At 44.5% G+C, this 26,303-nt stretch overlaps 1 protein-coding gene across 3 annotated transcripts in view; it reads right to left on the minus strand.

Moving 5' to 3' along the window:
- Nucleotides 1–26,303, minus strand: part of PTPRM (protein tyrosine phosphatase receptor type M) — an 848,823-nt gene that overhangs the window by 46,123 nt on the left and 776,397 nt on the right. For all 3 annotated transcript variants that reach the window (XM_030925938.1, XM_030925937.1, XM_030925936.1), the window contains one exon: nt 18,844–18,941. In XM_030925938.1, coding sequence (XP_030781798.1) covers nt 18,844–18,941 — 98 coding nt within the window. The remainder of the gene's footprint in view (nt 1–18,843; nt 18,942–26,303) is intronic.

The following is a 26,303-nucleotide window of genomic DNA, read 5'->3' on the forward strand; positions in this document are numbered from 1 at the left end:
TAGGAAGACAACAAGCTTTAATTTCAGAGGCATGAATCAGGGCTCAATGCCTCTGAGACAGTCTGAAGTACCTACCTGTCCCAGCTCATCTATGAGGAAATAAAGGGCTCTAGGGGTGAAGGAAGGAAGAAAGGAAGAGGCATTTACAAAAGACACGGGTCAATCTGAGTCTCAACACCCTCACCCTCTTCCTTAGGTTATCACAAGGAGCTGCTAAACAGATCAAAAGGCACTGAAGGATGGAGTGACAGGACACATGACCTGCCCGAGCCTTGCCTGCACATCACGTAAGCAGTCCTAAGGATGTGAAGTATAATGATGCCGCCAGTGGAATGGATTGAAGCCCCTACACATACACTGTTGGGTTCAGATTCTCTACCCTACAACATCAGAAAAGAATCTATTTTTGGTGAGATAACAAATGTGCTATGTTACTCTAGAATAAAGAGATCTGTTTACTTACAATTTTAAGTGATAAGCATTCTGCTTCTATTTTATAGTAGACAATCTAAAGCTAAAAGATGGAAATCCAAACAGTGTCGGGTGTTGAAACATCTACTTCCAGCTTCCTTTCATATCCCCTTCTGCAGGCAGTCTTCCCCACTGTTCATCCCTGGTCTCCTGCAGTGCATCTGTTTCAGCCTGTGCTTCTTTATACAAAGTCCTAGCAAGTAATCCAGTGCAATACCTGGCGGCTAACTCACCTCTGCTTCCTCAGCTAGTATTGGCCAAGGTGAGCAGTCCACTTCTGGAACTCAGCAGTACCCCCACAACTTTCAATTCATGTTACCCAAATGCATGTTCCTTGTCCTGAGCTCTACAAACCTGTAATTCAGGCATAGGGAAGCAACTGACACACTACCTTCCTGTCGGGTACGAAGGGGGATTTTGCATGGATTTCACCGCAGAGGTGTGTCCAGACCTGTTCCCCCTTCTCGCTGCTAGAAACCTGGTCCCAGAGACAGGGAGTGGTAGCTTATGCATAAGTTGCTATCTTTCTCTGGTCTTAGACATATGGCAGGCATTTTCAGTGAAAAAATTCCGAGGCAGTGAATTCTGGTTGTCTGTAGCCTACTGAATTTTATTCCTCTTTATTTGTTTTCTTAGTTCATGAAACTAAAGTAGAGACACTGATGTCTTTGCCAATTTGTTAATCTGAACGCAATTGTGTAAAGACTCTATCTAAAACCAGTTACTGGACTATTCTGTTTCTTTGGTCCTGTCCTCCTGGAAGAGGCCCCAGTGGTTACTCATGTATTTATATGGCCAGACAACCCTAACCCTTCAGGGAAAGGCAGAGAAAGGGCTCCGATTAAAGGATTAGATTTGGAAAGTAGAGAAAAGAGAAAAGAATTCTGCCTTCAAGAAAGGACCTCATTTACTGCTTTTCAGCAAATGGTTCAAGAATAGGATATACCTGCTGTGCGCAAAACGGGAGAAAAACCGACTTTCAAGGGCTCATGTGAGCAGAACAAGGAAGGAGGGCTATTGCAGCTCCGAGACCATCCCATATTGCTTCCAATGATCGTGCCAGGAAACTCCAGCTGTGCACACCCGAGCAGGTAGGAGTGTGCTGGAGTCACGCTGTAAAAGCGCTCGGGCTGTGATGCATCGGTCCCAGGTGCACCTGTCCATCTGCTACACAGGCAGGCTCCCCACCCTTTGAAGCGCTTTTCAGATATAAAGGCAGGTGACCACCTGTATGTACCCCAAAGACCGTGGCAGACAAAGTTAGAGGTGACAGAATGACACAACAGAGGCCCCAAACCCAGGCCAGTAAAATAGCAAAGAGACAAGAAGTCCAGGCACAGGGGCACGTGAGCATTTTCCAGGGTCGTCTAATTGTGGGAAAGCAGCAAGAGTGTCTATTGAAGGCAAGCGACAGGGCTCCGCAAGGGTGACCATGGAGGCTGGCACCCAGACACAGGCGTCTCTGCAGGCTCAGCTAGAGAATGTTAAAGAGCTGATCTGCAGGCAGCTCGCAGTTACCTGGGGGAGCCGGGAGAGCGTGCTCAGAGCAGCACTTGTTATTCAGACCTGCAAATTTGCTTTGGTCCTGTAATATCCTGCCACTGTGGCAGCATGAGAGATGGCTGACACAAAAGTGTCAGATGACTTATAGCACATAAAGAGTTGTCTCTGAAGCCTGATTTGTATTTCATCGATATTTGAGTAAAAATGACTTTTGCTTTTTTTTTCTTTTTAAAGGGACATAATGGATTAGGCTGAATTACCAAGTATTTAATACAAAAGGATTAATTGGGTAGGCTAAATGTAGATACATTGCTGTCATTTCAAACAAGTGTAGTGACTTTCACTGACATCCTTAGTGAATATATTATACATACTTGTATGGCTTCAGATTCAAGACTCTTCTTCCAATGTAGAAGAAATCAACAGAAGGAGGGCAGTATACAGAAATTCACCTCATATGAACTCAGTTATTTTGCACCAGCTTACATGTTCCTCTGGAATTCTTCTTCCATCTCTCCCAAAACAGTCACTGATACTTCCTCTGTGTCCAGTCTTTCGGGGTTTGGCTCACAGAAGCCTGTGGTCTGGCAGGGAGGGCAACATGGGAGCTGAAGGTGTATTGTTCCTTCTTGTGTACAACCTTATGCAATACCTCTGTAATTGGGCTGTATATGTCTTGAAAGATCCTCTCTTTTATTCTCTGGCTTTTGCCTAAAGCAGGCCGAGAGGTCTCCTGACACCTGCACAGTCACTGGCTGCACACATACCAGGGAGCAGAACCAGCAAGAGAGAGGAACAGACTCCAAGGGGTTAAGGTTTCTAATCCCGGCAACAGCAGAGACACAGGAGGTGTGAGAAACAGATAGGAGGATGATCCTGTCTTCCCCACAGAAAATTCATCCATTCATGGTGACAACTCACCGGAATTCAGAACAAGAGGGACCATGGTCTGCACTCAGGACAAACAGTGGCTTGCTGCTCCCAACAAAGCAAAGAACATTTCCGAAATGGAGATAGGGATGTGTGTGTGCGCGTGTCCATGTGTATGTGTATGCGTGTGCGCGTGTCCATGTGTATGTGTATGTGTGTGCGCGTGTCCATGTGTATGTGTATGCGTGTGTGTCCATGTGTATGTGTATGCGTGTGTGCGCATGTCCATGTGTATGTGTATGCATGTGTGCGCGTGTCCATGTGTATGTGTATGCATGTGTGTGTGCGTGTCCATGTGTATGTGTATGCGTGTGTGCGCGTGTCCATGTGTATGTGTATGCGTGTGTGTGTCCATGTGTATGTGTATGCATGTGTGCGCGTGTCCATGTGTATGTGTATGCGTGTGTGTGCGTGTCCATATGTGTATGCATGTGTGTGTGCGTGTCCATGTGTATGTGTATGCGTGTGTGCGCATGTCCATGTGTATGTGTATGCGTGTGTGTGTCCATGTGTATGTGCATGTGTGTGTGTGCGTGTGACATGTGCATACATTTGGGAAGAACCTCTGATCAGATATGGGGAACGTGAAAACTGTAAAAGAGATCTAGTCTGGCTACTCATGCAGGCCAATGTGTGTGTGGGGGGGGCATAGCTAGCCTTAAATAAAAATGTGTGTGTGTAAATATGTTGTGTATATATTTATTTGCAGGAATACTATCACAATCAAGTTTACAGAAGTTGGGGTTGGCATATGATATGAAGTTTTATATAAGAAACCTCATGAAGTTATAAAATGCAGAACTTAGTATTTAATTTAAAATACTGACTAAGCCTTCAATAAGATTGGAGAAAAAAGTTATATGGTTTTCTACTTGCTTTAGTCTCCTTGCTTTAGAGAGTATGTGTTTTCTTTTAGTCTCATATTTTTCAAAATCATTACCCAATTTGTAGTCAATTAAGTGTTTCCTGGTTAAATGAAGTTGTTTTGTAATTATATATGTTTTTGCATCTCCTTTATACCACAGTTTACCTTTCATTAAATGGATTTGCTGCCCAAATTGAATCGATGGATGTGAAACGATGGTTCGCTATCGATTAAACACTTGGAGTAAAATAGCCCTTTCTGTGCATACGGAGACCTTCCAGAGGTAACAGTCACACTTGTGATTATACAGAACGCAAAGGGGCATGTGTAGGCATCTTCAGTCAATCACCGTGAGAGTCCTCCAAAGAAGCCACATTCTCTCCAAGGACTCCCTCCCTACTGCAGGCAGCTGATCACTGGGTAAAAGCTCGGAAATGTGCTAGCCGGGTGCGACTGATTGTGCCAGCTGATAAATCAGGGGGATTACTATAAGCACTTTTGAGAACTTCTGAAAATAATCTATTTCTTCAAAAATCTTAGTTTACCGTAGTCAGATTATTTTCAAAAGAAGGTCTATAAATTAGAGAAGTGACTGAATCTCTTTTATGGTCTGCGTAAGTTAAAATACAGATGGATCACTGACAGAATTCGTTTCACTGGTACCTAATCACATGGCAACATTCCGTTCCAGAACCTCTACACAATTCGTGCGAAACAGCGCAGAGGACACGGGAGCGGAGGCCTCTCTCCTAAGGGAGTGACAGTCCTCATGTTTTTGTCCTGAATCAGTCCCCTCTAACAATCCACACTCAATCATTTTCTGCTGTTGGTGGTATTCAGAGCATGCAGGAAGCATCAAGGGCTCTGGAAGCATGTGGATTAAACCGGATCTGGACTGCAGAGGCTTTTGTTATTCAAATGGATCCCTTCACCAAAATGTAAACAGCAGGCCGGGCGCGGTGGCTCACGCCTGTAATCCCAGCACTTTGGGAGGCCAAGGTGGGCGGATCATGAGGTCAGGAGATGGAGACCATCCTGGCTAACACCGTGAAACCCTGTCTCTACTTAAAATACAAAAAAATTAGCCGGGCGTGGTGGTGGGCACCTGTAGTCCCAGCTACTTGGGAGGCTGAGGCAGGAGAAAGGCATGAACCCAGCAGGCAGAGCTTGCAGTGAGCCGAGATTACGCCACTGCACTCCAGCCTGGCAGCCCGGGCGACAGAGCGAGACTCCATCTGTCTTGAAAAAAACAAAACAAAATGTAAACAGCAAACAGGAAAATATCCTTCATATAAATATGGAATTTTAGAGTTCATATGGATAATTCCCTTCATTCCACGGTTGCAAAAAGTGAGGCGTGGGTAAGAATGGGTTGGTTTTCAGTTCATCTAGAAATGCTCACAACACCCTCTCCTCCTTGGAGTCACATTCCCCTACCACTAGTACCTGGAGGATTGGGCGGTTGGCTGTCCTGGAATTCCACCTACCTACATCCTGTAGCTGCCAACTGGAGTCTCACTTATATCTGCCCATCCTTACCTTCTCCCCAGAGAAGAGATCACTTCCATTCCAGGCAAACCCCTTTACTTGTGTCCTTGATGCATCCCTAAAATAGCTACTTCCCTTTTCCTCCAGCTTCTCAGCCCATGGCCTTGCTCCTTACTACACGGGGAAAACCAGTGTTACCAGGAGAGGGCGCCATCCTGAGTGTATTTCTGTTTGGTTCAATTTATGTAAGTGTGTCCACGCCTGTCTCTGCTCTGCAGGCTCAGAGGAAAAGATGTCATCCCTTGTAAGGCTGCATGGAAGACCTGTGCTCAGGTCCCTTCCCTCCTGGCTCCCTGGCAAACAGTCCGTCCACTTCTCAAGATGTCCAGTCTCTCCCTCTCTTCTGATTCTTTTCCTTAACACATAACTACTGTCAAGGGTCTTTCACCTGGTAAATATCCTTTGATCAGAAAGGCTCCTCTGTTTACACCTGCACTCCTCTCTTTTCCCTGCAGAGCTAAGCTTCTGACAAGTCTACACTCAGTCTGTGCATCCTCATTTCCTACTCCTACCCTGCAGGCTGGCTTGAGTGCCTGCCATTTGTAATGAACGCATCATTTGGTCTGTCAACATCCATTTCATCCATTCATCCTTCCTAATGGATCCTTGACTTCCTTTTGGGGAATTACTTCTTCCCTATGGGGTGGCTTGTCAATTAGAGGCCCTGGACAGCGAGGGATAAGCACATGAACCAACCTTTGGGAGTTGGAGGTTCTATCCCTGTTATTAGAATCCTGAGCACAGTGACAAAGAGACCAGAGAGCTCACTGTCTTATAGCATCAGCGCCTTGACTAGACTGTGGCTGTGAGACCCCCCTGGCTCACTAGCCCTCTGGAGCTGTTACCTTCTTTCCTGTTTTTTGCAAGCCTTACTCTTCACATCAACGTTTTGAGCTTCTGATCTTCTTTTCCCTTTTCCTGGCTAATTTTTCTGAAATTAGCCAGAGTTGATTTCTGTTGCATGCTATCAAAGAACTCTGATAGGCCATCACTCTGAAAACACTCAGGCAAAAGGTTGCCAGTAACCTTTTCCTTCTTAAGTCAGATGGTTATTGTTCTGCCTTTGGATGACCCACTCTGTCTCTGCAGCATCTCCAGTGTGGCCCTTTCCCCTTGTCACTTCCGCACCCAAATCCTTTGGGGCTATTGTTCATGAGCTGAAGCACAATTCCTGATGTGGTATATCCATGACAAGGGCCTCAGTTCTCCCTATAATCCCCATCCCCCATCTCCCCTGGTTCACACTGAATCCCTGCAGCTTCCCTTCAGGGTCCTGTGGTTGCCTCTGTCTGGAACACCTTCCCTCCCTCCTTTGCCAACTAATTTCCATTTGCTCTCCCACCTCCTGCACTCAGCACCAGGCACCCCTTGCTCTGAGAAGCATTTACTGACAAATCCCTCCAACCTCAACTCCACGGCTAGATGAGGTGTCTCTTTCATGAACTTCCACAGCACGCTGTGAAACCTTTATCATGGAATTTCATCCCTTTGCTTGATGCCCCCTCCCTGTGTACAGGGACTCGCTTAATTTATCTTACCATCGCCGGCTTTCTGTGACTCCACATTGAGTGGTGTGAATGCAGTGTATGCCTGTGAACTGAAGGCATCCCCTTCTATCTTGTCTGTGATTTTCCTCTGTCACTTTTCTCCTTTATTTTCTTGTACCTTTAGTTTGAGATTGCAATTACATCTTCTTTTCAGACTCCCAGTTACTCTTATGTCTACTCTATCACTAAACACACACACACTCCCAACCATTATAATCACGGTCTAGACCCTGTTCCTTTCTAGGTGCTGCTTCATCTCTCTCCTGTGACTCGCTGCTCCAAGAACAAGCTACAGTTGCGTCTTTGCTGCACACTTAGCCACTGTTCTACTGCTGCTGGATTCCTGGTTCTATCACCCCATGGGAACTTGGTACATACCAAAGACCTCTCCAGTGCTAATGGGGGGCACTGCGGAATGGGGGAGAGAGCATGGCTTTGGAACTGGACAGACCAAAGTTTCATTTCTAGCTCTATGCCCTTGGCCAAATTATTTAACCACACCAAGCCTTACTTACTTAATTTGAAAATAGGAATCTTTAAATGTGCTCAGAGGGTAGCTGTGATATGAGCAATAGGGCTTGTGAAATATTTAGCAGGTTGCCTGACTCAGTACATTCTTTCTCTCTGCCTTGCTCTCTGATTCCTGTTTACCTGGCCTTTCTGTAGCTCGTGACCTGGTCACTATCCCCTTCCTGTTGAAATGCTGTATTCTCTTCGTTCTCATGATCCGGGTCTCTCTGTTCATGCCCTATTCCTCCTGCTTTCCTTTTCCAGACTCCATCCCAGCTGTTCTTCCCGAATGCCCACAGACACAGATATTCTCCAGTGATCTGTTGTGAGTCCTCCTCTTTTCTCTGTCCACTTTCTCCCAAGAACGCTGTTCTGTTACAGTGGTTATCACTTTGCATTATACTTTTTTTTAGACGGAGTCTCGCTCTGTCACCCAGGCTGGAGTGCAATGGTGTGATCTAGGCTCACTGCAACCTCTGCCTCCCAGGTTCAAGCAATTCTCCTACCTCACCCTCCCGAGTAGCTGGAATTATAGGCACCCGCCACCATGCCCAGCTAATTTTTTGTATTTTTAGTAGAGATGGGGTTTCACCATGTTGGCCAGGCTGGCCTCAAACTCCTGACCTCAGGCAATCCACCTGCCCCGGCCTCCCAAAGTGCTGGGATTACAGGCGTGAGCCGCCATGCCTGGCCACATTATACTTTTTGTTTTTTGTTTGCCTTTTTGTCCCATAGTTTGTGCCATGTCTTTTCATCTTGATATGCCAGTGCAGCCCAAAGCCTAACACACAGTAGGTGCTTGTGAATAAAGGGGGACACTAACATTTCATAGTTTGTTTCTGTGTCTTCAGCTCACATCTCTCTCTCTTAAGCTTTCTGGAAAGCACCACATTATTGCTCATTCAGCTTCTTAAACTCAGCATGTCCAAGATGAATCACATTTCCTCTCCTTACAACTACTTTTATTTGGGGGTGTGTGGGGGTGGGGTGGAAAGAGATACCCATTCTTCGTTAATACCCTTTAGAGCAACCCAAGTCACAGTGGTAGAAACCCTGGTTTATTCTCAAGTTCTCCTCTTTCCTTATCAGCACCACCTACCCACCATAACACCCAAACTGCATACTCCTCATAAATTCCCGGCACCTCTGCCCAAATTCAAGCCCACATCATCTTTCACGTAGAGCCTTGCTCTAACCTCCTAACGTGTCTCCATGCTCTTCCACAGCCTTTCCTTAATGCTCACCAAGATTGTTTTTCAATACCAATTAGAACACGTGATTTGCCCCCTCAATGCCTTCCATTAAAGTGAACAAACACACACACACTGCCCACTTTCTACCTCTCCTTCCTTCCTAGAAGCGCATTTCCAACCCTTATCAACAAGCCCACAGTTAGCTTCCCGGCCTCAGAGTTCTTCCCTCAGCAGCTGCATCAGGCAGGCCATTCGCTCTTTCTCCAACATGCCATTTCCTCCCTTTCTGTGCTTTCCCTTCCTTATGCTGCTGAAGTGGTTACTGTCTCACTCCTGCCATTTAAAATGCTTCCTCGGCAAAGACATGGAATCAACCCAGGTGTCCATCAACGGTAGGCTGGATAAAGAAAATGTGGTATATACACACCATAGAATACTACATAGCCATAAAAAATGAAATCGGGCTGGGCGCAGTGGCTCATGCCTGTAATCCCAGCACTTTGGGAGGCCGAGGCAGGTGGATCACAAGGTCAGGAGTTCAAGACCAGCCTGGCCAAGATGGTGAAACCCCATCTCCATTAAAAATACAAAAAATTAACCGGGCGTAGTGGTGGGTGCCTGTAATCCCAGCTACTTGGGAGGCTGAGGCAGAGAACTGCTTGAACCCGGGAGGCGGAGGTTGCAGTGAGCCAAGATCGCGCCACTGTACTCCAGCCTGGGTGACAGAGTGAGACTCCATCTCAAAAACAAAACAAAACAAAACAAAACAAAACAAAACAAAACAAAACAAAACATAAAACAAAGAAAGTAAGAAATAAAGAATGAAATCATGTCCTTTGGTGCAACATGGGTGCAGCTGGAGGCCATTATGCTAAGTGAATTAACTCAGAAACAAAACCAAACACCCTATGTTCTCACTTGTAAGTGGGAGCTAAATGTTGGATATACATGGCACAAAGATGGGAATAAACATTGGGAAATATAAAAGGGAGGAGAGAGGAAGGAGGGCACGGTTTGAAAAACTACCTACTGGGGACTATGTTCACTGTTTGGCTGATGGGATCATTAGAAGCCCTAACCCCAGCACCACTAAATATACCCATTTAACAAACCTGCCCATGTGCCCCCTAAATCTAAAATAAAGACAAAATAAAATCCTTCCTCCTACTAAGGTCCAGCTCTTTACCATGTGCTCCGAGACATCCTAGATTCCCACAGGCAGAATGAGTCCCTTCGTTGGTATTATCACACTCTGAACATGTCTCCCAGTTCATTGCTGAACATGGTTCTCAATGACCACAGCTGAGAAGATTCTTTGAGGACAAGTGAATTATAACTATCTTTGGATTCTCGGTGTCATAGATACAGTAAGTACAGCACTAAATGTTGGACTAAATTGTGCTGAGAAGGGATTAACAAGCCTATCTTTGGGCTAATTTGTGAACATGACAAATCGAGCTCTTTGGCTGAACTTTTTACAGAAGGGAACTGAGGTTTTCAGGCAGAGAAAACCTCCAGCTTCCCCAGGGCAGCCAGGGAACCATCTTTCCTGGAGGAGCTGGTGTCGAGGAGTCTGTAAAAAGCCTTTCTCCTGCTGCTGATAGCTCAGTACTCGTTAGCGCCTCCTTTCTTGGCTGATGTGCTGGGGGTGGTGGCTGGCGTGAAGCCTGGCAGTGCCTGGATGGGAACCATCACAGGCTACACTGCCAATTTCCTGTTTGACTCCTAGTTTTGTGCTACAGTTACGACAATTCTAGTTTAGGAATTGCTGGTATTTCCAGCAGAAACAGATAATTCATGACTACAGAATTGAAGGAATTCAAGGAAAGGTGCAAACTCCACCATCTCTGACAACAGAGAGGCCGTCCCTGCGGCCAGATTTAGGGAAAGGGTTGTTGACCAACTGCTTCTACTGGGCCTACCTGGAAGGACCCACAGCCTGGTAGCTGTGCACAGGAATGGCTGAGAAGGTGAGTTTGCAGAAGTGGAAACAGGCACAAAAGATGCTCAATTTATTTTGTAATCCTTACAGTAATCCCATGGCACAGGAGGGTGTGTATTAGTGCATGATTCCCTGTACTTAACAGATGAGGAATCTGGGGCTCAGAGATGTTGTCATGGGCATGGGAAGAGCCAAGGTCTGAACCAAGGCCTTCTGATTCTATGACTTCCTATAAATGAGGAAGGGTTACAACTTAGACTAAAGGACAGAATATGGCAAGTGACATACAGAGAGGATGCTGATGACGGAGATCAAAGAGCCAGGTGAATAATCAGGTCAGGTTTCCTTCTTAGAAAGGGTGGAGTTTTCAAGTAGTATTAAAAGAACGGCCCTGGTTAAGCAGGCAGAGGGAGGAAGGCAAGGAGGTGCTGTCCCTGCACTGTCCCAGACAAAAGCCATTAGTCACATGTGGACATTTCAATTTACATTAATACAAATGAAATAAACCTCAGAAGTCAATCTCTCAGTCACAATAACCACACTGAAAATACTCAGTAGACCCCTGCGACTAGAGGCTCTGCAGGGACTGTGCAGACCTAGAGCGTTCCAAACTGGCAGGGGTTTTCCTGGAGAGCTCCACTGTGCACAGGCCAGATAGCACCAAAGGCACAAGGAATGCAGTGCTGGGTGCGTGTGTGGCAAACAGCAAATACTTTGTCTGCCTGGCATTTCCAACACTTGTAAGAGAACGCTGGGAAGCAAGCTTGAGGGCTGTAGACTAGAGCCACACTGTGAAGGCACAGAATAGAGGCATCCTGAGGTTTGGGCTTTGTTCTGGATTCGACAGGAATCACTGAAGGATTCGGAACAGATGAGTGGTGTGTCAGGATCTAATGTTTATAAATATTAATGCGGCACTGACGCACAGAATGCATAGAAGACAGTGTTGTCTAAAAGACCACCAGGATGGCTGGACAGTAGGAGGGAGAGCTTTATTGGGGTTATCAGTTTGCAAGCTGGGAAGAGTCTCTAGCATGGACTGAAGGTGCTCTCTCTTTAGAACAAAGGACAGGTTGGGTTTTATGCCTCACCAGGTCTGTATCACACACACGAGTCATATATATCAGCAGATTTGGGGGAAAAGCTATACATATTTATAAGGGGAGCTGAGCACATGTGCAATAGGTAAACATACATCCCATGTTCACTTTGGGGTGGGATTTTTACTGTGAAAGGGAAATGGCATTTGGCTCTTTACATCAAAAGGTCAGCTACGGGACACAAAGACAGTCTGTGTGCAGCCTCTATGAGCTGCCAAAATGGGCTGGGTCTGCAGCTGCTTATCAGGAAAGAGCGTTTGCAAGGCTGGTCCTCTGTCCAATCAGAGTTGCAGTGGTCTGGGTTGTGACTCAGAGCTATAGCTCCTATTGGTAGGGAGTTTGGCCATAGGAACTTAGAGGATTTGCCATGACAGGCCCTGAACCGTCAACCTGTAGGTAACTCTGTTTCCTTAACCTTTCTGTCTTAGTTGGTAATGGGACATCCATTTTTGTCTCCGAGACCACAACAGCACAAGGTGACCAGTGTGGATGTTGGGATGACCAGTGTGGGTGCTGCTGCCGGGACTGAGAAGAAAGACTGTGAGTTCCCAAGCTGCAGTGGAGGCACCATGAAAACAGGAGGCAGGTGTGCTGTTCACACGGTGTTTTTATGGCTTGACATTGGATTGGGCTGAGTACAAAATGAAGTTTGTTTTCAAACCTGAATGATAAGAAGAGGTATTGGGGACCAGGAGTCTGAAGATGAATGGACAAGCTTAGTTTCTGAGGTGCTTGTTTTGTGCCAGTTGCGGGACACAGAGGTAGAGATGGCCAATGAGCACTTAAATGGCCAGGTGTAACGTGCAGGAGGGAGGTAAGGCTTATGTCAGCTTCATCCCTATGACAGGTGAAAGGATGACAGATCGAGATGAGGAATGTTTGCAGAATGAGCATAAATTATTCAAAGGCTAAGACTGTAAATACACAGGTCACAAAATACCAATCTTAAATACCAGTTTATGAAAAAGGATCTATGAAAGTAACAGTGAGCGCTCAAGACGGAAAACTGTCAGCAATGTCTACAAAAACAATTTCCCTCTTCCCTTTCTTACGAGTTTGATGTCTTGGAACAACTTAAGAGATTTTGTAGTAAAAACAATTGCTAATATTTTTATTCTTATAATTAACCAGTATTTCCATACTTTTTATAAAAGGGCAACCTTGCCTCTCTCTTGCTTCCTCATCGATCCTGGGTCTGGTGGCTGCTGCAGAAAAGAAGATGTTTTTTCTTGGCTGTGAGAGGAGCACCCGGAATCTTAATACACCTTCCTTGTATGTGAATTAGAAAGTTGTTCGTTCTGACGTCTAGTGTTCATTGTAAACTTTTCTTTTCATGACTCTTTCAGTGACAAGTACTGTGAAAGGAATTTCAGGGCAGGCTCCTTGGGTGGAAAATAGCCAAGAATCCACATAGGTGGTTTCTTCCCATCCCCTACTGTGACAGAGGTCCATAACTCTGGTCCCCACTTCTCTCAGCTCCAAAACATTTTATCTTCTGTTATCAGAACTATTCAGAGTGACTCAACAATAATTTTCCTAAATGACTATGAGACCTCATTTGGATTTTTAATAAACAGTCACATTCTAATGAGGTCTTCATAAAACTGACTAAATATGTTTAGAAATCATTAGCTTAAATTACCGGTGCAAACGCCTCCTTTGGGAGTCCTGCAGATTTGGTTATAAGACTTCTGGCAGATGGTGTAGCTCAACACCGCAACACAGTTTTTGAATCTCCACACAAACGGTGTAAATGGGAATGCCTGGGAAACAGGCGACTGGATTAAAAAACTAAATGTCCCTCAGGTGGGTTCATTAAAGAGGGAAAATAATCACAACACGTTCCAGCGCCATTTCAATGCCAGGTGTGCAGCCGGCAGCAGGTGCCAGGAAAACCGACAAGGGTCCCTTCCCAGAACACGCGGGCTAAAAGGGGAGGCATGGTGGTGACAAGGAAGTCTTAGATAATGACAGGTTCTGGCAGATGGACCGGGGACCCTGCTGGAGGGAAGTGCAGCATCTGCGTCTTCTGCACCAGGTGCTGCGACAGGAAAGGTCTCCTGGTGGCTCCAGCACCAGCAATTAGGGCCACCTAATGCAGAGTGCTTCAGGGCAAAATGGGGGGAAGCAGGTCCCCAGCTCTGCCTTAATGAATCGGCAGCAAGTCTGAGTAAACAAACACGCATCCGCCTAGCTCATGCTTAATGCATGAAGGACGCACCATGTGTGGTACACATGTTAAGTAGGTAGCTACTGCTCTTAAAAATCATGTCATTTTGATTTCTTGGGTGGTTTCTTGTTGTTTTGAAGCATGGAAAATGGAGGAGCTATCTGTAAACAAAAGGGCAGGATTAACAATGGGAAACAGCCTGGAACAAGGAGAGTGCTTTTCCCACGAGGGAACATGACCTCTTGTCAAAACCCCCAAATCATGCCAGACATTTCAAGGACAGATGCCATAATTTCATTACTAATTGAAGTCAGGCCCATTCAAGGGGTTGATGGCAATGAGGTGGGGCCTCTTCAGAGCTTACCCATGTCCCCACAAACTTGGTAAGGATTTGGAAGAATTTTTTTTTTTTTTTTAATAAGCTTACCATGGCCGGGCGTGGTGGCTCAAGCCTGTAATCCCAGCACTTTGGGAGGCCGAGACGGGCGGATCACGAGGTCAGGAGATCGAGACCATCCTGGCGAACACGGTGAAACCCCGTCTCTACTAAAAAATACAAAAAAAAAAACTAGCCGGGCGACATGGCGGGCGCCTGTAGTCCCAGCTACTCGGGAGGCTGAGGCAGGAGAATGGCGTGAACCCGGGAGGCGGAGCTTGCAGTGAGCTGAGATCCGGCCACCGCACTCCAGCCTGGGTGGCAGAGCGAGACTCCGTCTCAAAAAAAAAAAAAAAAAAAAAAAAAAGCTTACCAGACCTAAAAAAAAAAAAAAAAAAAAAAAAAAGCTTACCAGACCTAAAATGGTTGAGTTACTTTAAATCTACGGATTTAGATTTATGGGTAAACCAGAAACCTAGTTACCACCACCCACTTCAGCCACACCTTATTGGAAACAAAATTTCCATGGTTATTTGTCAGAAGGAATAGTTGCTGTCATAAAAATCACCAGTGACTACCCTGGACGTGACGGGTCCAGGTGCCTAATGGAAGGAACAGTGACCACCACTGCGTATCATTTTCATTCCTTTTCTAAACCCAGGTCGCTCTGAATGAAGCCTGGCTCCCTGCAAATGTGCCATGTCTGAGACACAATGTGCTTTAGCGTGTAATTATTATTTTTTGCTGCAGTAATTTTACAGCACAATCTTCTTTTGACTTTTCAACCAAAGACTATGCTGTCCTCATCTTTTCTTAAAGTAAAAGGCTGTATCGTATGAAATCAGCTTAACCTCTTAAGCCACTGGGTCCAGACACAGTGGTGTGCTTTGTAATTTCAATTAAGCAAAAAATAGATGTGCCTTTATTTTTAAAAATCCAGTAATAGCTGTTATTTAGCAATTATCTACTTTTCAAAATTATTTACTTAGGACTGTCTTGTAAGCGAGCTCCAGTGCAAATATTGAACGTGTGCATGGGTGCACAGCTTTCTAGGATGCTGGGATTGTGAAGGGAAGGCACCCGAGAGTGGGCTCCAGGCACCTCTTTCTCCCCATCACACGGGGGCAGTCAGCAAGGATGTGTGAAGTGAATGAAGGAGTCAGATGGGAGTATACCTCTCAGGGGAAGAAACACAAGCACATGAAAGCAGATGAAATGTTTAGGCTACATGAGGTGGCTCTGGTGTGCTCACACTATGCTGAGGTACTCTCTCTATTCACCTTGCTAGGCATTTGCTCAGGGCCCTGGGCCTGGAAGGAGAGGCCACTGAGCAACGCTGTCTCTTCCCTTCAAGGAACTTGCTTTCTGGTGGAGCTGGCCTTTTTTTCCCCAATAGTCATTAATGTTTTCATAGTCAAAGTAGGTAGATTTGATGCGCGGAAGAAAAAGGGTCTTTTTCTTCAGTCTTAGGTTTGTTGGCGGAAACCTAAGGTTACACTAACAGCTGTACTATTGAGTCCCTGAAATGGGCAGGAACTTCTCTAACCTCCTGACATGTGGAAACTCACTGAATCTTTACAAGAACCCCATTAAGCAGGCTGTTATGGACTGATTATCTGTGTACCCCCAAAACTCATATGGTGAAGCCCTAACCCCCAAGTGTGACTGTATTTGGAGATGGGCCTCCAAGGAAATAATGATGGCTACATGAGGTCATTAAGGTGGGGCCCTCACCCAATAGGATTCGTGTCCTTGTAAGAAGAGACACCACGGAGCTTGTGCTCTCTCTGACACATGAAGTTGCAGCGAGAAGGTGGCCACATGAAACCCAGGAGGGCCCGCACCAGAAGCAGAATCCTGCCAGACCCGGATTGGGACTGTCCAGCCTCCAGAATAGGAAGACAGTACATGTCTCTTGCGTGAGCCTCCCAGCTTGTGATATTTGGTTACGGCAGCCCCATCAGGTGGACACACAGTACTGCTAGTTTCCTCTTCCCAGAGAAAGGTCCGTGGAAAGAGAGGCCCAGCACCCTCTTCTAGGCCGGGCTGGTGGCCCTCCCGGCCTCAGCAGCCTCCTTGCCCACTCACCTGCACTCCCATGCTGGCACTCGGCAGAGACATCATTGAAAGAAAGAAATGGTTTTTACACTTTTAGTACATAAAATATTGCTCTGGAAGTGTTTAAACTTTGCATAATAGCCCCATAGTACCTCCCCGCCTTTGTCTGGTCGCTTACTATATTCTTTGTCATACAGAGGATTTTACGTAAATCTTACTATCATACATTTTCCTATCCTATTCCTTAATATGGTGGGCTTTTGGAGTCTTACATCTGGCCTGTTTTGACCTACTGGTATATTCCTCTCTTCCTATCTATGTGTGGCACCTATAATTTTACCTTTTCCTGTAGTCTTATCTGGTTTTGATGTTGAGGTTATACTAGCCTCTTAAAATGAAATAAGGGAAGAAGCTTTCTTTCCTCTTAAAACGAAATGGGGGAACAAGCTTTCTTTTCTGTTCTCTTAGAATAATTTTTATAAAATGTATATGATTTATGTATATTTATGGATTTATAAAATGTTACATATTTTTAAAATGTACAACATCTGAATCATCTGTTCCTTGAATATTTAGTACCTATAAATACACTGGTACATTTCCATGGGTCAATTTTTAACCAGAATTAGAGTTTAAGATAATTATTATCTACTCAGAATTTCTGTTTCTTTTTGAGTCAGTTTTGGAAAGTCCTATTTTTCTAGAAAATTACCTAATTCATCAAATATATTGTTATTCATATTATTCTATTGCAGTAAAAAAAAAAAATCTGCTCTTGACTATATGTGGTTTTTCTCTATTTATTTCTGATCTGTTGCCAGAGGTCCACGTTATTAACCTTTTCACAAACCAGCTTTTTATTTTGTTGAACTTTATTATTACTACTTCTGTGCTTTGTAAGTTAATAAATTGCTATTCATGTTTATTATTTCCTTTTCTTTTCCTTTGGTTTTGCTCTGTTCTTCATCTGTCTTCTTGAATCAGATGCTTAGTTGGTATTTCCTCTTTTCTAATAACAACATTTAAAAACATGTATTTCCTTTCCTGGCACCATATTATTTGCATCTGACAACTTCAATACTATAATGATACTTTATGATTCACGGTTCTAACTATTTTCTGATTTGATTAGGTGTTTACTTTGGCCCTGGAGTTGCTGGAAGTGCTTCACCCACACAGATCCTACCTAAGTGAAGATGGTGTAACTTCCTTGACAATTCCCTGGGCTGGCGGGTGCTCCTCTCCCTTCTCCCTCCTCCCTCTCCCTACCTCACTTCCCCAGTTTGCCTTTTCTCTGAGGGTCTACTCTTCGTGGGTTTTGGTTCTGTATGGCAGTTGACATGCGAATTCTTAGCACTGTACATGTCCACATTATTTCCTGCCCTCAGTGGGCTTTACAACCCAGGATCCAAGATCACAAAGACTGACGCTGCCCACCCTCCCCCAAGACTCACACAGAACCCCCTGCCCAGCCTCCTAAGGGTGCATGCAAGCGCTACACTCCCCAGGCTCTCTAGTCCTCACTTTATTTCTGGTCTGTAGTAGCTGTCTTTCTTAAGGGGTAAGCTAAACATTTAAAATATATATATTTGCATATGCATGTGATACACATATAAACATATTAAAATACATATTCATATTTTTATCTAGAATTTCTAGATGTTTAGAGGAGGATTTTCAGGTTAATGTGCCATTTTTGCTAGAATTTGTGTGTGTGTATATATATATATCCTACTTATATTGTGTGTGTGTTTGTGTATATATATATATACACTTACTGAATATTCTCATTATGAGAGAATTGTGATGTCTTTCTTCTTCCTGGTTTGTGCTTCCTGAAACCTGAGACTTAAGAGGCAATCCCTTTACGGTTCCTATCCCACTGCTTCAATTCTAGGATAACTTCTAGGCTGCCTTTGCTGAGGGCAAATCTCATGAAGCCAACTTCTCTTCAGTTAGCACAACCATGGAATTCAACCTACTGTAAACAAGGCACCTGCACGCTGTGTGTTTGCTCATTTTAAAATTTCACTTTGGAAATAATCCTATAGCATACCACTACTGAAATTACAACTATGTAAAAGTTTCCTGGTTAAATAAAAGTACTGCTCATAAACAATTACTAAGGAGAAGGTAGTAGAAGACCTTCAGAAAGATGATGTTTTCCATTCTACAGGTTTGGAAACTGAGACACAGGAAAGGCCAATTTAAGCAAGAGAAGATGCTGGAATTCTAATCTAAGGATTGAATCCAGAGCTGCACACCATTTTTAGAGCCAATTTTCTTGAGTTTGGGAATGTAGTCATGTCTAATGCAGCACCCATTGAATTTTGACACTCAACAACCAGCATTCATGCTTAGAGGTATTTTTGTGCACTCAATATAGCCCGATAACAACTGCTTTTAAATCTTGAGTGCCTTTCTGTCTGTTGCTATCGCAACAAATGAAAGCAATTCAAGCTATGTTTACTGATAATCTATAAGCAAGTGCAGCAAGCAATAGGAGGAGCTGCAGTAGTTAATGTTTTTGGGAGTACACATAATACTTCAAAAGCTTGCCTCATGCCTTACTTTCTGTTACCAACTAAGCAAGGAACAAAATGGCCATTTGCAGCAGGTGGTCCACTCACCCTTCCCACTTCCACAAGATTGGTCACCATGATGATGCTTGCAGTGTTTTCGTGCCACACCATCCTCCAGAAGTCATAGATGGTCTCCTGCATTGGCCCTGCAGCAAAACAGAACAGAAACTTTTTGTTGTTGTTGTTGTTGTAAGTTTCAACTGAAAAATTTCCAGTGCTTGCAAATACATCTATTAATACCCACATGCAGTTCCCTCACTTTTACAGATGGACATAGGTCTCTAGTGTCAATGCAAAAAGATACTCTTTCTGAAACTGCCCCTATAGAAATATCAAATTTTTCATTCGTTGCTGAATTTTCTCATGTCATCAAACATCTGCATTTGAGCTCTTTTTACCCTTCTTAAACTACTACCATGAAAGAAAGTTATTTCTCCATCATTTAGCTATTTATCTCCATAGTACTCAAGAGTGAAATTTTAAAAAATAGATAACATTACTCTTTCTGCTAACAATTGGCAGATATTCCAGGGAAGTGGTATATAGAATGAAATGAGCCTCTACAGGAGAAATGGCCTCTTCTTGTTTCTAATATTTTTCTTCTTCTGTGCTATCTGTCAAATTAATCCATTTTTTTTTCCGCCTGACTTTCTAAAGTAAGAGAGAGAAGTTAAGAGTTTTAAGCAGTTGCGCTTCCTCTCACTGAACTTAATAAAGATTCCGGGCAGAACATGAATAGCCATCTACTTCCTTAGCTCTTGGGATCTGAGCATTAAAAAGCTCTTTCCTATGGCTTGAAAAAAAATAAAAAAGGAAAAATACATATTACAAAAGGCCAATGCTACAGAGAGAATCGGGTACAGAAAGTTGGAATTTACAATTTCTTTTAATTCAGATTAAAAAAAACCCCAAACTCGACTTTGTGCCCATGCATACTTGAGGGTATAAATGTAATAGTAGAAATCTTTATAAGACATATAGAAAGGCAAGGAAATGAGAGAAATGCAACTTCAAAGGCTTGGAGAGTCCCACGGTATATGTGAAATCATACAAACGTTCAGGCACATCCAGGACCAGAACCCAATTGTACTAGGCATCTTGACATTTCAGATTGCCGGAGCTGGAGCTCAAATATTTGAATTTGAGATTTGCTTCTGCCTTTTAACTGGCTGTGTGATTTGGGGCAAGTTACTTAGCCTCTATGAGTTTCAATGTCTTCTTTCTTTATATACTGATCACAGTAACACCTCTCAAGGTTATTTTGAGGATTCTTGGAATTAATGTATACTTAGGCATTTTATAAACAACAAAGCAATAGAAAGAAAATGAGATGCATTTAAGGATGTTTATTAATAGCTGTCCTTTTGCTGCAGCCTGGACACTGAACAATAGTGACACACCCAAGAGGCCCTTCAGTCACTCCCCATCCCTCTTGACCAATTAGCAATTGGTTCTTGTGTAATTTTTCTTCTCCTTCCTCCCTGTCCAGGCCTCCTTCCTTCCCTTCCACAACACAAATTCCTATCATTCCTCCCTTGCTGCTTCTGACTACACTGTTACCCTCCCCATAAAAGCTGACTTGGTCTCCTGATGTCTCTGCATCTAATCCCTTTGGGGAAGGGACCATGCACGCCACCTCCCACAAAGCTCCACCAGTCATTTTGGCCACGTCCCTTGGCATGTGCGTGCCATTCTCCTGATGTAGAGGCTGAAGATTTCAGTGACTTTAATCTAAGGTTACAGAGGGGACAAGTAAACATCGGATTCCATCAATCACTACAGTTCTGGCTTGCAGAGAGGTACATTCATTGTGTACTTAACAGCTTGTTACTTATTCACAAGGGGGAGAAAAAGCAGAGTCCATCTTTGAGCAAACAGCCCAATGTGACCCCTGAATCAAAGGGGGGCCTTCACTAGGTACATAGGCCTGTGCCACCTACTCAGAAATTTCCAGAAATAGTTCTGATGACAGTGGCTCTAATGGATGAATCAGAGGTCCCAGCATCACGGACAGCTTGTGCCTGCAGGAAGAGTAAAGCCACCTCCCTTGTCAGGGCCCAACAGGGGTCTTCTCAGAGACACTCTAGGCAAGGGCCCCATTTTGCCTAGGGGCCCCATTTTGCCTCCAACATATTCCTCACTCACCCCTTCTTGCCAGTCGACATCCTGGGACTGATTGGTGTAAGACCCTCCTGGAGGGGAACTCAGCCTTCTCTGTTTGCTGCTGTTTTCTTAGTGCCCTAGGAAATGCCTGGCACACAGCAGGAACCCAGTGAATCAGTGAATGGATGGTGAGTCTGTATGCATGTGTGTAAACCGTATTATGATGACAGTGTTATGTTAAACCCATACCAGGTACGTCAAATTAAGACATAATGTTTGTATGATTCCCTTTCTCAACTTACATTTCTAAGATAATCTGGAGAAGCTTGAAAACACAGCACCTTTCCTCCTTTTCAATTCATGGAAAGGCGACATCTTCCGCAAGGATTTCTTCAGAAGGAGCATGATTATCACTCTGTCCTCAGAGCACAGCCTTGGAGCTCTGGAATTAAACCACTGCTCCCAGGCACTAGAAAGATCACTCCTCTCGGTTTCCCCACCCAAGGCTGTGCTTCCAGCTTAGCTCAGTCCATCACCCTAGGTAACCACAGTGCAATCCTAGCTTCCCAGTGCCTGTTCTCTATGGGAGGCACTGATTCTCAACTCTAGCTGCTTATTAAAATGACTGTGGAGATTTTAAAAAATTCTCATGTCCTAACTCAAGAGACTCTGACTGAACTGGGTTTGGGTGGGGGTTGGGTCTGGGTGTGTTTGCAGATCTCTCCTGATCTATAGCATCAAGGACGTCGGCTTTGTATTCCAATCTAACCATCAGGTGCTCTCCTATGGAGTTGTAACTGTGAAATGCCAAAGATTTGTTTGTTCTGAATCTCCTGACTAGTCTAACCTGGCCTGCAAGCTCTGTGAACCATGGAATCCTGTTCTCCTCGGATGTAGAAGGAACTCTATTCATAACATGTCATCTAGGAATATGACCATGCCACCTCACCTCTGCGGCTAGGCATCAGTTAAGATGGCCTGGGTTTTTACATATATATAAAGGGTGTTTATAAGCACTAGCAGCTCACTTGGCTGGTAATACACACTTAGTTTTTGTGATTTTCTTGTCCATTGACCTATGCTCAAAAAGATTAGGATACAAAAATAAACTAGGTGAAATTATTTTCAATGCTAAAATTAGATACGTGGATCCAGAAGAACAAAAAGAGTTTGGTGTTAAAATCTAAAAATGAAATTGAACACGAAGATTATTCTAAATAGATCCCAGAAAGAAAAAAAAAGTGCAGGCAGAGACATCTCCCTGCGGTGCTGCTGGCCTCGCTCTCTCCTGTCTCCACTCTCCTGCAGGCACCGGGTGCTGTGCAGACAACACTTGGCAGCTGTTCCTTCTGCCACACACGTGGCTCCCTCCCTGGCCTGGTCATTGTGGTGGCTCAACAGTAAAATTGCTCAGGGGTGAGCACTGGTGATTTGTGGCTGATGATTCAAGATGTTTTTCCAAATGTTCATTCAAATCCTGTTTTTTATTTTTGTGATTTTTTTTTTGAGGGTAGAAAATAGGGAAGGTGTCCAAATAAGGTTTTTACTGCAGCATGTATCAATCCTGCTTTTCTTTTCTCTTCCACGTATTTCAAATTATTTCCCAAGATCTCAATAAAATATTACTTAGCTACCTGTCTCCTGGCAAAATCAGAACGTACCCTCCAGGCCAGGGGAGGGGTGGACTTTACTGTCACCAAAGCTACTCCATTTGGATTCAGCAGCTCCTGGCGGGGTCTGAGTGACCACAACCATCATGAGCCAACATCACAAGTCCAAAGATGTGAGCCTGGTACACAAGGAGGCTCCTCTTAGCACCCATGCCCTTGAAGGACCTAAAGACAGGGGGAACAGCATGGGAGGTCAATAACCCTTTGCCTTAGACCTCTGACTCCCAAGATCACTGTGGATTGCTCACAGAGTGCACAAACCAATAAACTCCCAAGATTTTTTCAGAGCAAGGAGCTCTGAAAAGCCTCTTTCTCTCAAGGTGTGAACAGGCGCGACTGCAAGACAGGGCATTTGATTTCTGCAGTTTCTGGCTGGGGGGAGCCACTGTAATTGCTGTGGTGGTGCATTTACAGATGTTTGCACAATAGGCAAGACGGTTCATCTCAGCAGTTGTCCCCCTGTGGGAAATCTGAAAGGTAACATCTAGAAATTTCAGTAATATCAGGCCAGTAATACATTCCATCTCCTCCAGCTGGCAGGCACACAGAGACCTCTGCTGAGAAGGAAAGGTGCAGGGGGCCATTCTTGCCACCACCAAGCCCCAAAGGAAAAAAAAAGGGTGGAAAGTTTTTTTCTTTTTCCAATAAAAAACATTAACCATTAACAAGCAATGAAAAGCATAAATGAAAAAGATTCAAGGATGGGCTTTACTGTATAAGATGAGTTCTCTAGTTCATGGGAAGTGAGAGATATTAAAAATGATCATTTCAACAATGTATCCTATTCAGGTGATGGGTGCCCTAGAAGCCCACACTTCACCACTAAGCAAGACATCCATGTAACACAACTGCACTTGTACCCCCAAATCTATAAAAATGATTGCTTTCAAACCTTCATGACTTGTACCCCTGTTTTTCACATTTGAATTTCAATACACTATGTTTTCTATGTTAACTAGAGCTGCTGAGAAGTCAAGGTCCCTTAAGCTCACAGTGGCATTTTCGAGTTTTTTGAAGTAAAGAAAGATAATATAAATACGAATTGGCATTCCATCATAAACAGAATAATACCTAATGTCCCTTAAACACTTACTATTTGCCAGGTCCTGTTTGAAGTAGTTTACATGTACGAGTGCATTACATTTAGCAAACACCATCCTATGAAACAGGTCCTATTGCTCACCCCCCATTTCACTGACGGAGACTGAGGCACTGGGAAGTCAAGCAAGCTGTCCAAGGTCACACAGCTAGTGAGCCATGGGGCTGAGTTTTGAACCAGGAGTCTGACTCCATTACATCATGCCACCTCATTTGAACATCGGAAGCAACTCAGAAGGGCTCTACCAGACAGGTGTGTACCACACAATCCCAGCAAGAAGAAAACAGGAGAGAACCCATGTTAACCACACTGAAACCGCCTCTTTAAAGGTGTTTTCATCTCAGGTCACTTCCCTCCTTTAACTCCTCCAAGGGCCTCCCACAGATACAGGATCAAATTCAGCTTCACAGCACAGCCAGCCCCCAAGCGTCTCCACTTAGCTAGCAGGACTACTTCAAGAGCACAGCACACCCTGCTTCCCCTGCTCCATTTCTGTCCCTGCTCCAAACCCCAGCCACCATGACAACTCACCCATTTACCAAGTGGATGAATACAACTCCCCAGACCCACATGGGCGTCCCCTGAATCCGTTCCCTACCCCTCAGCTAGGGCTCATCTATGATGACTGTAAACCCCTCATGTCATTTTCCTGTGTAAATCTTCCCACGGCTTTCCGTTGCTCTCAGAGTAAGCCCTAAATTCTTTAATAAGGCAAATGCGGTCCCACAGTCTGTCCGGGACTGTGTCAGGGTGCCTGCCCCTCCCTGACCATCTATCTCCCTCACACTCCTCCCCAGCGTCCTCCTGCAAGACCCCTCTCTGCTGATGAGTCAGTTAAAGCCTGCACGTCTCCTTGCTGGTTTCAGCTTAGCAGTCTGAAAGTCACTTCCTCAGGCCACTTTTCCAAGACCCAAGTGGAGGCTCCCTGTTTCTACATGATGTTTAAAGTGAGTTGTGGTGCCAGTGTGTTTTCCATGCATGTTTTCCTAACGTGGCCTCATGCCAAGCTTGCTTTGTCCATTTATACCACTGTCCTGGCCTCACTGGGTGAGTGGCCACCCCTGCACGCAGCAGTTAAGCACTCAGCCTAGTATTAAATGCCAGGCATTCTGTGAGGTATGGTAGAGATGTAAAGGTGAGTAATATATACGGCCTCCACCATTCAGAAACTTGACATTTTCTAAGGTAGAGATAAGAACAGCCCACACTCTCATGTAAAGTACAGTAAGGTAAACATCCTGAGACACTTAAACCTCGAACTGATGTAATTCCAGCCACTCAGAGGCTGAGATGGGAAGACTGCTTGAGCCCAGGAGTTTGAGACCAGCCTGTGCAACATACTGGGAACCTATCTCAAAAAATAAATAGATTAAAAAAAACTCTTCAAACTGAGCTATGCATACCCTGGGAGATACATAAAGACTATCCAAGGCATATATGAGTAGTTCTTCAAGTATTAATTTCCAGATAGTTAATATCTATAAGGACTCTGCTAAAACTTATTCCCTAGGCAGGAGTCTCCAGCCTCCATATGCAATAGTCTTTTTTTATTTCCTCCTCTTTTCTCTTTTCATTTATTTCTTTTTAAAATGTATTATTATATATATTTTTTGATGACTGCTCTGTTGCCAGGCTGGAGTACAGTGGCATGATCTTGGCTCACTGCAACCTCCTTCTCCTGGGTTCAAGCAATTCTCCTGGCTTAGCCTTCTGAGTAGCTGAGACTATAGGCACGCACCACCACACCCAGCTAATTTTTGTATTTTCAGTAAAGACGGGGTTTCATCAACATCTCGATCTCCTGACCTCGTGATCTGCCCACCTCACCCTCCTGAAGTGCTGAAATTACAGGTGTGACCCTACCTTTCCCTTCCCCTCTCTTCTTCTCTCATCCTCCTCCTTCTCTTTCTTCTTTTTCTTCTTCCTCCTCCTCCTCCTGACCCTCCCCCTCTCCCTCCTGCTCCTTCTCTCTCTCTCTCTCTCTCTCTTTTTTTGAGACAGAGTCTAGCCCTGTCACCCAGGCTGGAGTACGGTGGTATGATCACGGCTCACTGTAGCCTTGACCTCCTAGATTCAAGTGATCCTTCCACCTCAGCCTCCTGAGTAGCTTGGACCACAGACACTACGCACAGCTAATTTTTGTATTTTTGGTAGAGATGGGGCCTCACTATGTTTCCCAGGCTGGTTTTTAACTCCTGGATTCAAGCAATCTGCCTGCCTCGTCCAACTAATATTTGTATTTTTGGTAGAGATGGGGGTCTCACTATGTTGCCCAGGCTGGTTTTTAACTCCTAGATTCAAGCAATCTGCCTGCCTCATCCTCCCAAAGGGTTGAGATTACAGGGATGACACACTGTGTCCAGCCTCACGATAGTCTTTCATACACTTGAAAAAAACACCTATCTCAGATATGACCATGGGGCACTGCCCAGCTGTAAAAACCTACAGGTTTGTGCTGGAATACTGGCTCCAGAAACTCACTTCCCTGTCTGAAACAATTCTCTTAGGAGTAAAACTTAGTCTTTTGGCTAATGTTACGAGGTTCTGAACTCAGAACCCCTGACGCAGTAGAGGTTGGCAATGTTTATTACTATGTAATTTTTATTTATTATGAGACAGAGTCTCTGTCACCCAGG

This window comes from Rhinopithecus roxellana, chromosome 21, assembly GCF_007565055.1.
Source record: "Rhinopithecus roxellana isolate Shanxi Qingling chromosome 21, ASM756505v1, whole genome shotgun sequence".
Taxonomy (NCBI): domain Eukaryota; kingdom Metazoa; phylum Chordata; class Mammalia; order Primates; family Cercopithecidae; genus Rhinopithecus; species Rhinopithecus roxellana.